This window comes from Contarinia nasturtii, unplaced genomic scaffold, assembly GCF_009176525.2.
Source record: "Contarinia nasturtii isolate CC-2019 unplaced genomic scaffold, AAFC_CNas_1.1 Cnas_scaffold_1240, whole genome shotgun sequence".
NCBI lineage: Eukaryota > Metazoa > Arthropoda > Insecta > Diptera > Cecidomyiidae > Contarinia > Contarinia nasturtii.
In genome coordinates, this window is record NW_022198581.1 from 3,883,143 (window position 1) to 3,901,059 (window position 17,917).

Below are 17,917 nucleotides of genomic sequence, written 5' to 3' on the forward strand. Positions count from 1 at the left end.
GATTTGAATTAAGTCGTACTGTTTATTTACTTAATAAATATTCGGATTGTTTGGGATTTACTTTTGGTTTTCGATAATAATGTGAATGTCTTGTAATGTGATGCTTCTGTATTTATCAATAAAATTCCATGCTAAATGATAAAAGCGTTGTAGAAAATTATACGCATCAGTCTGGCTGATACGCCTTATATTGAGAAAAGACCTGGAATTATAGTCAACTTTTAAAACATATTACATATCAACTTATAAGAACTTATTCCTGAGAATCAAAATGTTATTCGACGTTTTTGATTTGAAAAAAAAAAAAAAACATCATACAAAACATCAATCAAAATGTTGAGCGTCAAAATTATTCTGAGCATCGTCTTTCTATTGATTATTAAGATCTTAATTGCAATCGAGGCAAACAGAGTTGGAGAATGCAGAAAAAATCACGAAAGCGTAAATTTATTGAATTTCAATTAAATAGATTTTCCATACTATGTTAATTTTGCCTTTTTGTTTAGTCTGATATTACAGACGATTGTTGTCATGTTTGGTCGGTGTGTCATGCCCACAAGTGGAAATTTTTCTACTTATGAATAAATGTTTCTAATCCTTTACGAAAAAAAATTGAATTTTTCTTTTACTTCGTCATTTCCCTGGTTTTTTATTTTAATTACATTACTACATTTCAGCTGAATAGAATATATTCTTGAACCACATTTGCACCATTCAAATCATTGTGAATCAGCACAAAAAGATCTTTTTGAAAATGTATTTAATTCTTATTTAATGGTATTTTACTCAAGAGGGGATAGAAATTGATGCGTTGTAAAAAAATTCTGTAAGTAAAAAGATATTGATTTCGAATGCAATTTTTATTGAAATTTTTGATACAGTTTGAAAAATATTTTTTTGCGAAAAATCTTGGATCTATTCACATTTTATCGAATTTTCCCTTGACAGTGGTTAATTATGTGGATGATTGTGACGTTGGATTTTGTCGATCATCCGATATTCACCAAGCAGCTGATTTATAGACCAATGGAGCTACGTTATAAGAAAGTGGCGCGGCTGCACGGTATGAATAGGTATGTGTGTATGGGAGTGGAGCGGCAAGAGTTGGAGCATGATAGGTGGAGACTAAATTATTTATAAAAATACATCATTTTAATTCTTCCACAAGATACACAGTTTTTGTGCAAATGGAATACGTACTTGCTGATGCAGCAGCATACGAAACTGGAAAAGCAGCAGCAGTGTAAGCTCGAGCGGAATATGAAATTGGAGATGCGGCATAGGTTGACACTAAAAAAATTAGAAAAAAAAGATATATCTAAAAGGTACAGAATCTAAAAGGTACATTAACAACTAACCAACTGGAGCTGATACAAAGGCTGGTGCTGCGCCGTGCAAATAACCTGGCTTGGCAGCGGCCAAAGCAAGAAGAGCAGACAATACGAACTACGAATCGAAAATTAAGTTAAAAATTAAAATTGTACACAAGATAATGGTGCGATATCGTATTGCAGAAATATGTACAAAACTTAAAATTTCTAAATTAAATCACTCACCAATTTGAACATGTTGAAAAGTTTGTTTTTAGTTTGATTGCTACGATTGTACCAAATGAACTGATACAGATTGTGATTTTGCATCTCCTTTTATACTTCCTAAATCATCTAAATCCAAATAAATTATTTTTATCAGAATCTAAAAAAATTCAAGTGGTGGTCAGTTGCCATTGCTCATTAGTTTTACGACCACCAAATAATCGTAAACTGAATTCACAGTAAACAAAGAAGCTGTTTACTTTCCATTAGATAAATTGTTTATGTGGTTCACATAAACATCGATTGGTCTGCTTGTAAACTCTTTTAAAGGTTGTTCATTCTGAACAAACTCAAAAATGTCATGTTGCGTCATAAATTCCACGTTTCATTTCAATTCGGTAGAGATATTTTATTTGGTGCATATGTAAATTGGGTCGAACATGGCGTCAACAAATTTTAAAATCGAAACATTTGAAAGGAACGTTTTTCCATGGAATTAACTCAGATGGATAAACAATTCCGCATATTGACTCGGAAAATATTAAAATTACAGCGCAATCTACAATTACAATCTAACTATCATTCAAATAATAACTTCGAATACGAAAATGAAATTTGATATATAGTCATGTGTATAAAAAGTGGGTTTTAAATGATAAAGCATATCACTGTAGACTTGACGAGTCATTTTATGCAATTTTTTTTGTCTTCTTGATAAAATACAAACCACTCTAATGATAATATTTACAAATATTGATCGAAATAAATAAAAATGTTTGGCAATTACGTCAGTCAATTGAGGAATTTCATTATTTAAGACAAAACACATTTTTCGAGTCGAAATATAAAAATAATAAAACATTTCTGATGAATAATAATTAAAGCGATTAAAACGAGCGAGAGTTAAAGAAAATTATCAGTGGTTCTTGACGATTAAATTTTAGAACATTTCACAAATAAGACAAAAAAATGAAATTTATCTTCGTATTGACTGTGTCATTTCTCCTCTTTGAAGGATTTGTGAGTGATTTTTTATTCTATGTGTTCTTCATTGGTATTAAATTGGTATATATTTCTCTCGAAAATCTAGGTAATTAAATGTCATAAGGTAGATCCAGCGCAGCCAGAATTGTCAAATGATTTGATGGAAGAGATTCTGTCCGTAGCTGGTCTTGATGCAACGATAATGGCACGACGAGCAAATATAAGTGCAGCAGATAATGTTATGAGTCGAATATTCGAAAACCATATAATTGTCATCAATTTACATGGTACTATCAGTGGAATAGAGCAACATTTACAAAATGGTGAATTACATCTTCACATTGGAAATTTCAATCGGCTTATGTCACTTTTTGAGAAGTTTGGTAAAAATGTAAGGAGAATTCACATAAATTACAAATCCCTCATCGGTCCATATGACCGAGAGCGTCAAATAATAAACAAAAATATCATCAAAAGGTTTGGAGATCAATTGACGGAGCTTAAAATAACAACATTTTATGATGCAATCTGGAACGAAATCTCGAATGAAAATGGAGAGATTCATTTTCCAAATGTGAAAAAGTTTTCTTACACCGGTATAAATGGTCGGGATATATTCGATTTGCATTCAATATTTCCAAAACTTGAAACGTTTCGAATGAACGGCCTTGTGCGAATAATTGACAAAAATTGCTTGGCAAATGTTAAAAACTTGAAAGAATTAGAGCTGAAAATTTCTTCAATCGGAATTGAAGAGCATCAACTGGACTCGATTTTTGCAAATAACAAAGGAATATCTACTCTTGTACTCTCAATTGTCAGAAGAAAAGATACACTTCGTTCGATCGAAGAAAATTTAAAACATTTAGAAACACTCGAAATTCAAGGACATGCTGATAATGAAATATTGGAACGGGGCTTTGATCGCGTATATAATTTGAAGTCGGTTATTACATTCAGATTGAATTTCTACGTTACAAGTCAATTGGTTGATAAAATTCTTTCATTTGAAATGCCAAACCTGAAAAGACTTTATTTACAAGCATTGCTTATAGACAATCGAATAACCGATTTCATAAATCATTTCAAAAATTTGGAAATGGCGGACGTGAGATCAGAAACCAAAAATGTGATGGTGAAACAAATTGGAAAATTAATTTATGCCAAAGCATTTGTTACAATCGACTCAGATGTCTTGGAAATTTCTTTACTTGAAATATTCGAAACGTTCGATCGAAAGCATTCAAGTGTGAAGACATGGAAAGTGTTTGGAGTCGAAGAAGCCAAATATATCATTTGCAGTGATCAAATGAATGCGATTAATGGACAATTAAAGGATTCTAATAAACCAACATGGACATTATCTTATGATAGAAACGAAAAGTACTTGGTGTTTAAACGTGACCTATGAATTTGATTCCCAAATGTAATTCATTAATTGCATTTTTTTACTCTTAATAAAGGCATTTTTATATTTTGAAATTTACAGTGTCATTTATTGTTAACTTTCTGCCGATGAGAAATGACTTCTTTTTTATCACATCTTCATGCACTCTCTACCCGTTTATCAACAAATATAAGAATTCTTCAGTATAAAGACAAAGAGTATAACTATCCAAATGAAGATGTGTGGATCAATCAACAATAGCCGTATTTCTTCATATTCCATTGTCCTTTCATGATAAAATACAGTTATTGTAAAACATCTGAGCAAATATGAAGAAATCATAAACAGTCCAAATATTCTCATACAAAAATCAATATTTCACCAATTGAGCAAACCGGTCCACGCATCAAATTAGAACGATATCAAAATGGAATCAGTTCTTGTATGATAACCAAAAATCTCTTGATCTTTCTGTTGACATTTTTTGAAGATGTTATTAAATCAAAGATGAGTTAGTGTTTCCATTATTTCTGCATTCATCACTTTGAAAATGTGCTCTTTAAAACGATTTAATTTTATCGGTGAATTTGTCAACATCAGCTTGTTTCAAATTCGAATCATATCATTATTGGTGAAGAGAGAAAAACTCATATTGTCTTATTTTCTTAAATAAAAACAACTCACAAAACCCAGAAATGAACAAAATTAAATATTTGGCACATTTAAAAAATAAACTGTCATCGATATAAACAACATAAACAACACGACCGGAGTTACGGCCCATAAAAATGTATACATGCATTCATAAGAAAATATACTGTAAATTGTTATAGCTAAACCGGCCTTCATGTAAAACTTAAACTCATATCGATGATATTGTGAAGCAATCGAATGCGCTGCCATGGTTTATGCAAAAAGAATAAACCATCCTTTATGTCGGGTGTATTTTGTGTGAAGTGGTTGGTACAAGTGAATCACAAACGAGCGAGAGAAACGACATTTTTCGGATTGTGCATGACGATTGTGTTAAGCTGTAACGCACATTCCAACACATCGTAAGGCAAACATAAAATTATACATCGTGTTGAATGTATTGGTATCGCACCCGAACAATCCGTTGAGAATTGACACTTTCAATTTGACCACCGAATTGATTTTGTGTGTTGGTCACATGCAAATCTTTTACGAACGCATAGCAATTCCGACTTAGATCGTTCGATGCCACTGAGAGTGCAACATCTTCTGTAAGTTTCACATTCAACGACCAATTTAAATAAATGTGATTTTTTATCGCAGTCTACTGTGATTTAATTTTTTTTTTCACGAAAATATTTTTTGCCTATTGAAACGCTAAGACATTTCTTTAGTTTTATTCATGTGAGATTCGGTGTGAAGAATTTTTTTAGTTTTTCGATATTGTTCGTTTGGTGTAAAATAATCATACTTCATTCCCAAAAAAAAATCGTTTTTCAACCACTTTCGCACGCGTTTTTTTGCTTTAGCAAGTGACAAATCGATCATGGTAAAAAAAATTCGATTTTCCTCAATTTTATTATTGCGATTTAATGATCAATCGGTTCGGTGAAATAGAATTTGCTAGGAATCGCAAAAGAACAAGAGAGTAAAAGAGAAAGAAAAAGAGATTCGTATACAGTGAACAGAAAAAATTATTTAACGCGCCAAAAATTGCGTCGTTCGCAAAGTGTAAAACTCAGTCACGGATATAACGGATTTTTTTTAGTGTTTAAAACACAAAAGATTCTTAGTGAACATTGCGTCTATTCATTGATTGAATAATCTATTTGATTATTTTTTTGTCTATTACAGATATTTATGTGTATTTGTTAAACAATTTATGTTTTGTGTCCGAAAATTATTACGTTCATCCGAAAATTTCGTCGAATTGTGAAATAAAAGGTAAGTATTCGAAAAAAAAATAGTAGCCATTGGTCAAGCATGCATAATATTTTTTTGTGCCACACATTTTTTGTGATCTAGTTTGGCATCTCACTATATTAAATTTTAACTGAATTTTATTGAATAAAAAATATCACATTTGCGAAAATCTACATACAATCGTTTTGGTACAATTCATCTGTACCTTAAACATAAAGGAACGATTGTGCCGAATTTCGAGATAGATTTTTTTTTATTTAATTTTATTTCACACTGCATACATATTGACATGCACAACACTTTTAGTAAAGTCCCAAAAACAATTTTTCCATGCATTTTTCACTAATATGTGTCTCTGATTTTACAGTTTGATTTTGAAAATCGTTCGTAATCATTTGCTTGATCATTTGTGCTTCTATAGTAGCAAGTATTATTTGAACCGAGTCTGTAGAGAAACAGCATCAAAAAGGTAAGTTATTGAAATCGGATCAAACGCATCACTTTGAATTACGCCCAAAAATGTACAATTCCATCAATATTTAAAAAAAAATCAATTTCCTTCATTACTTTTGAACAGGTTCATTTTTGTAAATCGATAGTACAATCGAATTGCTGAAAGTAAAACCATTATTATTTACTAATTATTCGAAGTGAGAGAGATAGAGACAACTGTATACAAATTTACAGTGATCGAAGGGTAAGTGAAACAAAAGCAAAACTTTGAAATTGTCCAAATTCATTTCGATAGAATGCATGAGTGTTTTTCAATGAAACCGTTGCCATTTCTTTTTGGATTTTAGAAATCATGGAAGTAGATCCAGCGGTCAGGATGGATGTAGATCCAGATGAAATGGAAATCGAACACGAAGAGGAGCAAGTCACCATGTACAAAGCCAAAAAGTCGACACACAAGGCAATGGCCATGCATGTTGTTTGGCCAAGATTCTTGAAACAACGCAAACAAGCTGAATCCGGCGAAAATGAAACGGCCTTAATCGAACTGATGATTGACGTTATTGATCATTTTGAGGCTCAAAATATTTTGCCGGCGAATATGGCCAAAATGGTAAACAGTTTGTATGCAATCAAAACTTCAATGTCACCTGAAGTTATTTCGCGTGAATTGAGCCAAATGCAATTTGGTGACATGAAGTCAATGTACATCGAGGGCCAGAATTGTTGTCTTTTCGTTTACATGCCACCGCCATCAATTGGTGAACGGAAGTTTGAAAAAAAAAAGTTGATTGTCTCGACATTTCCTGTGAATTTGAGCGCTGAAAAAATTGCAGAATATTCAAGCAGTGATATTAAGGTAAAATATTTAAAACATTTCTCCGTTGATTTCTTCAAAAATTGATGAGATTTTTGAATTCACATTTTAGACTGATTTTCCATCGCAAAGTCTTAAGGTCGAGTATTCGCAATTGTTTAGTTCGTTGGAATTTGCACAACAGCTTGTGTATTTACACGAAAATCCAGTGGTAAAAACCGAAGAATTTCATAATGACAAGGGAAAGCTGGAAACACGTAACATTTATGTTCGAAATTACGTATCAAATTGGTTGATTCCAATGCTGGGAAATCGAAACAGTTCGATGGCAACGGCCGATGAATTTGCTGTTATCTCGAAAAAACTTCGAGACGATGTATTGGGTGTCAAGTCTGATGTAAATTTACCATTTCGACGTTCAGCATACTGGACTGTGACAAAAGTGTCATTGCAGCTTGCGATGACTGTTGAATATGGCAAAGACTGCGGTCGGCTATTGTATAAGATCATTATGCTGAAATATTTGACCGAACTGTGCTTCTTCTACACTACTGACATGTATAAAAAGCTGAAAACTGATGTTGCCGCACAATTGATTGCCAAAATGGCAATTCGGTTGGAAAAAATACAAGTTTTATACAATGACATGGATGCCAATCCAAAGGAAAGCATCAAACAATTTATGACTGAGCATAAGGAAACATACGATCGCATCGTATTATCAACAAAAATGATGATCAAAACAGTGCGAAAACGCATTGATTGTGAAATTCAAGAGCTGCAACAAAAGGTTGAAATTCGCTCGTCACTGACAGCACTGGAAAATCTTGATTTTCAATCCGACACAAAACAACTTGTGCCAAAATTGCGAGATTATTTGGTCGAACGACAACAACCGAACCAAGAAACTCAAAACCGAGATATATTGCAGCGAAAAACATGGATACGGCATGATGGGAATGACAGAACATTTGACGAAAGTTCTTTTGATAAATTAAAGGGACACACTGCGATCGGACTGTATTTGTGTGACTTTGAAAATTGGGTGCTCTACAAATTGTCTGATCAGAAAACAGCAGAAGAGCTACGATCGCTTTCAACAATGTATCACGCCAAAGCAGTTCAACATTACAAAGGTGATGCTCTGGGATACAGCCGAATGCTGTTGACCCAATTGAAAATTGTGATGATTATGGACGAAATCGTCACCAGTGAGTACAAACTGTACAAGAAGTATGAAAGCAGCGTGAATGAAGAGATTTTCAACCGTTTACTGTTGCCGCTTCATGATGAAATTGAAATTGCGCACGAAATTCAATCATACTTCCGTAAACGTAATTACGAGAAAAATGGTATTAGAAAACGTCCTGGTATTATGGAAGAAGAACCATCACAAATGTCATTTGCTTGTCAATTTGCTATGAACGACGATGAAATCGGTCAAACTCTCCAAAAAATCAAGGAAAATGAAGACCAAGAACTACAAATACTTCGAAACGAATACAATAAAGCGAAAAAGAAAATGGACGACTTGAAGAAGCGTGCAGAAGCTTTGGATTGCGAATTTACCAGAACCAGTGATAATGGCAAACGAAAGCATAAGCCCGGTTGCGCAAAATGTGAACTCCAAAGAAAAATTCGTGACATTCGTGTTCGGCGATATGAACGTGCATTACCCGATGCTGAACATAATAAGCTTGCCGTTTTATTTGAATTGGTAATATTATATTATATTGGTATTATATTGGCATTTCTTTTTATTGGTATTTGAATATTATTTTCAGCAAATGCCAGATGAAATTGCTTGTTTGCGTGATGTTCTCTGTGTTGTTGGAAGTTTGATGCAAAAGAAACCATTGACTAATATTCGCATTTTTCAAGACTGGGTTAAATACGAACCACTGCGGAAGTACTCAACTTCAATTTGTGAACTGGTTTTCCTCGGAAGCAAATTGAAATCGGCATTGTCCAAACGTGGCACAAGTCGAGCCACACCAGATACACCGTTTGAGACTTTTTCCGTACCAAACGGCTTCAATCTCTCTTATTATGCCAATCAGCTTCATTTACCCAAGGTTGATAATCAACAGATCGATGAAATTTGTCGATTCAATGTGGAAGAATCGTCTCTGCAATGGATGCTAAACGGTGATCACACACAAAACGAGGTAATTACAAAATATTAAATACTCAATGAACAAACATATTTAGAAATATGCATATTGAATCTTAGGTAATCGCCAGACAATACGAATGTCCACAACACATCACACTTGGTGAATACAAAAATTTTGGATCACTTCGTGCCGACGGACATCGATTGCAATTGCGAAAATTGTATGCATTAATTGCGACCGAAGGACTAACATTTGAATCACAATCGGTACAAGCATTAATCATGCAAATTCTGTGGCAATTGGGCGAAATTCGAAGCAATTTGGCAAGCGATTGGTGGTGCTGTGAAGGTAAATTAGATTTTTTTTTTCAATGCTATATTTTACTTTTCTGCACACCTAGTGTAGGAAAGGTATCATTTTTCTAATTTATAATCTCTACCAACATTTTGAAATTTTAATTTCAGCTCACGAAGATTTCACCGATTTGGATTTTGTGTCGCGAATGACCACACTGCTCGATACATTCATCGATCGTCAAAAATCCAATTGGAAGCATCCAAAAAAGTTGATGATGGCTGCAGTGATAGCTGTACGAATGTTCGAATTGGCATGTGATACTCTTAATGATAATAACGCGACAGTCGTGGAACAGATTGTTGAGCTTTTACAAAAATTGCGTGACATTGCCATGTAAGATTTGTTCACAATTATCATTATTATAGATATTTTTTTCACATTTTTAAAGAAACACAATGATTTCTTTTTAATTTGTTTGCAGTTCATGGATTTCGAAAGTTTCCACTGCAATGCATCAATGCACACAAAACCAACAACATGTGGCCATATTGCGAAGAAATTTGGTTGAGATCGCAATCGCTGGTGCCTTGACATTTTATGTGCATTACGAGCATCCATACTTCGAAAACATTTTCGAAAAGCCTGAAGCAGCTACAAAAACACCCGCACAGATCTGGCTAGACCTTTTGATAACCCTGAACTCCAACATTCTTCTCGATGAAACGAATCAAACCGCGTCAAGTTTGCGCATGTTCTTGAGCTTAGTACATCGCATCGGAATAAATTTGGAAAATGAAATCCAAAAGCAAATTAAAAAAGATGAGCAAAAGTTGTTTGCATTAATCAAAAAACATTGGATAAAATCGAAGGAAGCAACACAGTTCCAATTATTGCCCAGCAAAAATCAATTGATTTGTGTGGAGATTAAATTCGGCCGGAACAATGTAAATTATGTTCAAATCGATGTGATCACTGGAGACTTTTTGGTAAATAATTTACCGGTTGCTCGCCTCCCAACTGAAATCACCGACAACGAATTATACAAGCGTGTTTTCAATCAATTCATTTTTGAAGTGCAACAGGAAAATTCCGAATCATTTTCAACTAAGCACAGCTCAAATGATTGCTATTACAATTTTCAAATTGTACGCAAAGCCGTTGTCGTCACAGAATTGCATAAAGATGGTAGACGATTTGAGTTGATTCCGCACCAAGTGTTGCAAAATGAAATTCCACATTTGCTAATTGAGAATTTCAGCCATTGGTGGAGTCAAGAGGGAAATTGTATCCAATTTCGGCCACAACAATTTACCGATGAACATTTCTCCTCCATTGATGGTGTACAATACTGCCTCAATTTGAATGACGCATCGCTGAAATCCGCAAAAACCAAACAAACATTTTTGGACGTATCAAGTCAAAGTTATGTACAAATTTCGCAACGACTGGAACGATTGGAAGCAAAAAAATTCATTCACATTTTCATCGAAGAAGCGAACGTCAAAGTGGCTATGGCCAAATTAATGCGAATGAACTTGAAATTTGTGGTGAAACCATGTGAAGAAAGCGAAACGAATGAATTTATCATTTTGTCCAACGAATATAATAACATGCGGGTGAGCAAAAAACAAAATTGTGGAACCTTGTACGGCTTACACCATGGATTATTACTAGAAAGCACGGAAGACCTGCAAAATCAATCAAAAATGATGATAATGCCACACGGTTCTGTCGTGGCCAGCTTTTCAAAACACCATGAAATCGTCAAAATCGAGACTGAAAACGAACTGCGATCACCACCCTTTCACACCTATGTGGTGGATGAATTTGTTCAACAATTGAAAGCAAAAAATAGCAGCTTTTCAGCTTGGTTCTATTTGGCTCATTTACATGCACTCACATCACACGGTCAAGTGGAACCGTTTTTGGGAATTTCAGGCAGTGAACGCGCTCTGCAAATTTTGCAATCGGCCTTTGTTTGGTCCTCAGCACCCTACGATCCTGAATCGCTGAAAACACTAAAAGACATCGAAGCACTGGCACCCGTCCGTCAATTGAAAAATTGTTATCAATCAGTTGGTTGGCCGAAAACCATACCATCACACGCAGCTCAAGATTCATATGCATTGATTATACGCAAATTGATTGATGATAGCAATCGACTGAAAGATTTGCATGAATCGCCGAAGAAAGATACCAGCGATAAAGAGAAGGAGAAACCAAAGCCAAAACCGAAAGAAAAAGAAGTACCGATCGATGAATTGAGAGAAAATAAACGAGACTATTTCCGATGTCTTCCATTACATCCAAATTTACGAATATCGGATACGTTCATCGACCACGATGCCTATGACCGAATGATTGGTCCACGGTGTGTATACGAAGAACGTGTACCAAATGTGGCTTTGCGAAAAATTGCCGTGCACTATCATGAAAATACGATTGAAGCTCGAATTCGTTTGGATCTTTTCGAAGCATTAATTGAAAATCGTGATCATTTGATGGGCATTCAATACACACTCGAAGTGGACGAAATTCTGAGCGCATTTGAAAAGCGTGATGTGGCCGATTTATGGATTTCATTATATGAATTTGCGCGCGATGAAAGATTCAATCGTGAAAAATTTGCCTTGATCCTTGGGCTATTACATAGTCACGGTGGTGCGATTGCGGCTCCAATTTTTGCCTTGCAAATAGTTGCCAATAATCCAGCTACATTTCGACAAATTGTTGCACCGGACGCGACTGAATACAGACATTTAGAGAAACCAGCTTTTGACATCGAAGTAATTGCAAAAATCGTTCGAAAAAGCCATGTCGATCCCGAAAGTTTGAACAAAGATCACAACCATGGAGTTGCAATTAGATTTTGGGAATATGCACGACAAATTGCAACTTTAGTCGAGACGCAATGGCAACAGCAGCCATGCGATGAAGTCGGTCCATACATTGTCAATTATGCTCGTGGTGATGTGGATATAGCAGATATGGTGCGGAAAATTAACAGAAAACTTCGAAATTGGAACAACATTCAAAAATTGAGATTGTTCATTGAACGCGTTGAGCATGCAGTCAATCAATTATCGGCAGCAGCACCACAAGTCACATTGACTGAATGGAGAAATGAAGAAATTGAACACAAGCCCGAACCACGATCAAAGCATCAATTTCACATTGATTACGAGCAAAAAATGTGTGAGAATGTCAACAAATTCGTTAATGATGTGAATTTGGCGAAACATATTTTCTGTCGTCTAGAGACACAAGCAATGCCACCATTGAATCGAACAGCTGCCGAATGGTGGAATGTATTAAAAAGTATCGTAACATCGACAGGAACCGATCATTTGGTCGATGCCGGATTGTATCCACATTGGATACCGTCTTTGGTGCTACCACGGTTGCTTTACAATAGCAATAAAAAACCAACAGACGAAAACATTCGAAACATCATTGGAGCTTTGGCCGTCACAATGTCGCACGAACAACGCGCAAAACGCGTTCGAATGTACGAACAACAGCCACAAATGAAAGCCGCACTGGATCGTGAACTGGAGAATGAACCACAAATAAATTGGTGTCCAATTCAATACCCTGAGTGGTTGCTATTCGAAATTGAACAGAACTTGACGATTCGTCCGATTCAAATAGTTATTGCCAAACGTATGATCGATCCCGAAAAATCTTCAGACGATACGAAGCATTCAGTGATGCAATTAAATATGGGCGAAGGCAAAACCGCAGTTAGTTTTAATATTGTATTTTTATTTAAATTTAAAAAATTTAATTAATTTATTATCATTTTAAGGTTATTGTTCCAATTGTTGCATCTCGTTTGGCAAACAATAAACACGCATGCCAAGTTACGGTGTTGAAATCGTTGTTTGCAACCAATTTAAAATCGCTGCGTCAATGTCTCGGCGGATTACTGAATCACCGAGTTTATACGTTCATTTGTCGCCGTGACCTTCCTGTCAATGATCACGTAAAACAGATGCTGGAAATCTACAAAGAATGCAAAATCGAAAAAGGTACATCCGACCCTTGTCTCATAACAACATGATTTTTTTTTATTTCTTTTCGTTATACTACTTTTCGTTATACTACTTTTCAGGTGTAATTCTAACACTGCCCGAGTACCGACTCTCTTTTCAACTGAAAACGTATGAATCGTCATGCAAAGGTGATCTCGAAAATGCTCAACATTTTTTGGAAGCACACAAATGGCTTAACGCAAATATTCGGAACATTCTTGACGAGTCCGATGCCATTTTACAACCAAAGTACCAGCTCATTTACACTGTCGGCAATCAATTGTCATTAGACGGAGGCAGTTTGCGTTGGACAATTTGTCAAGCCGTTTTGAAACGTGTGCGAGAGCTCATACCGGAATTGCACAAAATATATGGCAATGAGAAAATCGAATTCGATCATAATTATGTGCCTAATGCCAAAATTTCGGGTTTCACCCAATTGGTGCGTCGCTTTGATGTGTTCACCCCATGTCGACTTTTCGCAGAGGATGTTTATGATCGGTTGAAATCCCAACTTATCGAAGAATTCATACATAGTAAGCTGAAGGACATTCCATTCACGGAAACCAACGAACGAGCCAAAGAGATATTGGGCGTTTTGATGAACGAAAGAGACATTTCCGTTGAGAAATTCAATGAAATCATTGCCGGATTTTCGGATAACGAAACCAATGCCATCATGATTTTAAGTGGTCTATTGCGATTTGATGTGTTAAAATTGATTTTAACCAAACGCTGGCGTGTCAACTATGGTGTGAATCCGAAAAGTGCACGCAAAATGGCAATCCCATATAAAGCCAAAGATGTTGCCGCTGAGATGACAGAATTCGGCCATCCAGACGTTGCGATTTGTTTAACACACTTGAGCTATTACTATTCGGGTGAGTTACGATTGGAAAGATTCATTCAACAGTAAGTCAGTAAACGATAAATGGTAATTTCGTTTCTTTGTCCAAATCTCAGGTTTAACCGATGAACAAATGTACGAAGTGTTTCGGGTATTGGACAATCAACAGAATGCCAAAGATATTTATGAAAGTTGGGTAAAAAAAGTTCCGGAGCCATTACTTGGCATTGATCCTACAATTAAATTTTACTCGGGCATTAACCTCTCGGATCCAAAGCAACGCAGCGTTGTATTTCCATTGTTCCGTTTCAGCATGTATGTTATCGATTTTTGGCTGTCGCACATGGTTTTTCCGCGTGAGGCAAAGACATTCGAAAAGAAATTAATGTCTACAGCTTGGGATCTGGTTTCTGATCGTTTTACACACACAACAACTGGATTCAGTGGTACAAATGACACCAAACGGATCTTGCCATTGCCAATTGTGCAAAACGATCTTCCTGAACTAATCGAAACGAATGACAGAGTTCGCGATGTACTACTTCAACAATCGTACAAGTCACTCACCGCAAACATCAGCGGCCGAGACATTTTGAATCAATTGACAGACGAAGATATACCAGTTCTGCTTGATGCAGGAGCAATGATGCTTGAATTAAACAATCAAGAAGTTGCCACCGAATGGCTGAAAATGGTTGCGGAAGACGAATACGATGCGGCTCTTTATTTTGATACAAACGATCTACTGATGACAATAGACCGGAACGGGATAATAACCGAATTCGATAACTCCGTATACCGTGATAAGCTGAATAAATGCATCGTTTACTTGGACGATGTTCACACTCGTGGTACGGACTTGAAGTTCCCAATAGTTTGGCGAGCAGCTGTTACACTATCTGGTGATATCACGCGTGATAAAACGGTGCAAGCATGCATGCGTATGCGTCTCTTAGGACGCGGCCATACGATTTCGTTTTGGGCATCAAACGAAGCTGATGTTCGCATCAAAGAGATTTGTAACATCCAAAATCACACTCCAACAACGAACGATGTCATTCAATTTATTTGCCATAACAGTAAAAAATTTGAGGAAGATAATACGTATCATTGGGCAGCCGCAGCATATAACTATGCAAAAAAGATAGCGGCTCATGAAAACAACGAAAATTCGATTGCAGTAGAAGGCGAAGTTTCACCATTAATTCGTCTTTACAATCAATGCGTCGATAATGAGTATGTTACATTATGCTTTCGCATTGAAACGGATATTTTCTTTACTTTCGAACTTTTTTCTTCGATGATTTTCCCTAGGTATGTAACGTTGAAAGAAATGTACGGTGGAAAAGAGGATAAATTACTGACACAACTCACAAACGGAAGATTTGAAAAGTTGAAGCAGACGTTAACCGAAAATCAACAAAACACACAATCTCTTGAATCGATTGCGGCCAAAGTGGAGTACAAACTGTCACAGCAAGCGGCACATTTGAAACGATTTTCACAGGCGCTCGACGAAGAACAAGAGGTATATTACTGTTAATGAATTTTTTTTAGTTCCAATTCTTATTACTTTTACAAATCACAGAAGGAACTCGAACATGAGCTGGAAGAGCAACGTCATGTGCAACGTCCGTCCGCAGCAAAACCGATGAAACCGATTTTCGAAGAAGATTTACTCCAAAAGCTCATTCTATATGGAGCATCTCACGCATGTTTTGGTGAGCTCACAGCTAAAGGACACATCCAGTGTTTGCCAATGGTTTTCTATGACACACAGTTTTATGCGGCTTATGCACCACATGATAACCGAGCTTGGGCCAGTCATATGTACGCAACACGCGACTTCAAGCAAGTCGTTGAGAAAGGAGTGGGCGATGAATTTTTACGACCAGTGCTGTGGGTAGCAAAAATAAAACGTCGCATTGACAATGACATCATTTTGCTGTTGTCATCTTTTGAAGTTGAAAATCTCTTGAAAGATTTCAAACGTAGCAAAAAGGCTTGTTTATTTATGTACCAGGCAAAATTGTCCCAGTTCCAAGAGACATTGATTGACGATGAACATTTAGTGGTGGGCAGCATGGAACCCAAAGAAATGCTTTCGATTGATGAAAAGGCCCAATTGGCGGTGTTTTCCGGTTCATTGTATTTCAATACCGAGGAGGAGCAGAGTGCCTATTGCGGTTTCCTGGGATTGATTCCACGTCAACGTTCTGTTGAACACCAAATGGCATTCAATAACAATCAGATTCAGCCGGATGGATTCGTTGAACATATTTATCGTCAGCTACCTGCCCTTCGTGACGCGGTTGGCAACGCAAAATTTAAAAAGAATCCAATACAATTAGCTAAAAGCATAATCGAAAGTCGCCACCAATCTATGGCCAAAGAATCCCATGTTGCCAGCATTTTGGAAAAAGCATGGAAAAACAAAATCGAACCAGATAACAACAATGTTATTGAATAACGATCTTGATTGTTTTCTTTCATTTTTTTTCATTTGACAATCATATTAATATATCATACAATATAATTTCGATAATTATAACGATACGTTCTTATTACATCACCGAAAGCATTGAATTTTTGCTATTTTTTTATATTTTTGTTACATTAAAATACCAAGTCGTATTATTACCAAAATGTATTCCAACAGGATGAAATGCAATTAAATAATTTTTGTGAAGACAAACAATCCCGATTCTTTCTCTACTATACACGCCCGGTTGAACACCGTTTTATTTTCAGAAGTGGCCTCGTTTCACTATCACCATTGTAAGGAAAAAGTAAGCAATTTTAAACCTTAAAATAGATTAGTAAAACATCAAGACCGGGAAGATTGAAGAAAAAAAAATTACTTCAATTAAGGAAGTTAATTTACCAGGGATCTTTACCAGAAACCAGTTTTAACATTAAACCTGGTTATCGTTGGGATGGCGTCGATAAATCAAACAGATATGAAAAGCATTTTTCTTTGCTCTTATAAAAATATTGACCAATTGTAAAAACTCTCAATAATAGCGATAGCTCGTAATGGCGAATATTTCACTTTGAATTCACATATTTTACACAAAAACAGTGGAAAGTCATTTGCAAATTATTCTTTGTGCACTTCTTAACTCAGCTTAAAAACCAAATTAAAGGAAAGGATAAGAAAAACGAAAAATATTATTTAGTGACCTCTGTGAGAGAGTCAAAATTTGAGTGTCAAGCCTCAATCGAGTCCATTCTATACCCGTTCGATACAGTTAAATCAGTAATGTGCGAAGGGGGGGGGTAGGGGGGGGTTTACCCCCCCCTGTGATTTGGATGGGACAAAAATTTTTCGTGAAAATTATTCGAATTTGCTATGGTTTTTCACGAAAAAAGTGAAGACCTTTTTTTTTTTTTTTTTAGTTCATCAATGTAGAAAATTGAGGAGAATTCTTTCAATTTGCTACGGTTTTTGGTTCCGAGAGATTTTTTCCGATTTGCTAGGGTTTTTCGCGGAGAAAATTCTTTCGATTTGCTAGGGATTTTCGTCTCAAAAAGTGACTTCCAAAAAAAA

At 35.8% G+C, this 17,917-nt stretch overlaps 3 protein-coding genes across 4 annotated transcripts in view; 2 read left to right on the forward strand and 1 right to left on the reverse strand.

Moving 5' to 3' along the window:
• Positions 1-860: 860 nt before the first annotated feature.
• The window catches only part of LOC116344983 (cuticle protein 16.5-like), a 17,998-nt gene continuing 941 nt past the window's right edge, over positions 861-17,917 (reverse strand). Inside the window, exons 1-4 of one of the 2 annotated variants that reach the window (XM_031773888.1) lie at positions 1,557-1,749; positions 1,359-1,446; positions 1,201-1,290; positions 861-1,125 (exon numbers count right to left, since the gene is read on the reverse strand). In XM_031773888.1, the coding sequence (XP_031629748.1) occupies positions 1,001-1,125; positions 1,201-1,290; positions 1,359-1,446; positions 1,557-1,640 (387 nt within the window). In that variant the 5' untranslated portion in view covers positions 1,641-1,749 and the 3' untranslated portion in view covers positions 861-1,000. Of the gene's footprint in view, positions 1,126-1,200; positions 1,291-1,358; positions 1,447-1,556; positions 1,750-17,917 lie in introns of those variants that run through there. The other variant, XM_031773889.1, reaches the window with a different exon arrangement.
• On the forward strand, positions 2,417-4,001 carry LOC116344982. Its single transcript, XM_031773887.1, has 2 exons — positions 2,417-2,555; positions 2,626-4,001. Exons 1-2 carry the CDS (start codon positions 2,505-2,507, stop codon positions 3,928-3,930), a joined length of 1,356 nt encoding a protein of 451 aa, XP_031629747.1. The 5' UTR covers positions 2,417-2,504; the 3' UTR covers positions 3,931-4,001.
• On the forward strand, positions 5,136-17,065 carry LOC116344981. The gene is made up of 15 exons (XM_031773885.1): positions 5,136-5,150; positions 5,734-5,823; positions 6,170-6,271; positions 6,380-6,499; positions 6,603-7,114; positions 7,185-8,789; positions 8,857-9,240; positions 9,306-9,537; positions 9,654-9,879; positions 9,968-13,229; positions 13,295-13,517; positions 13,601-14,401; positions 14,484-15,603; positions 15,682-15,895; positions 15,956-17,065. The coding sequence occupies exons 5-15, from the start codon at positions 6,608-6,610 to the stop codon at positions 16,835-16,837; spliced, it is 9,456 nt and encodes a 3,151-aa protein (XP_031629745.1). The 5' UTR covers positions 5,136-5,150; positions 5,734-5,823; positions 6,170-6,271; positions 6,380-6,499; positions 6,603-6,607; the 3' UTR covers positions 16,838-17,065.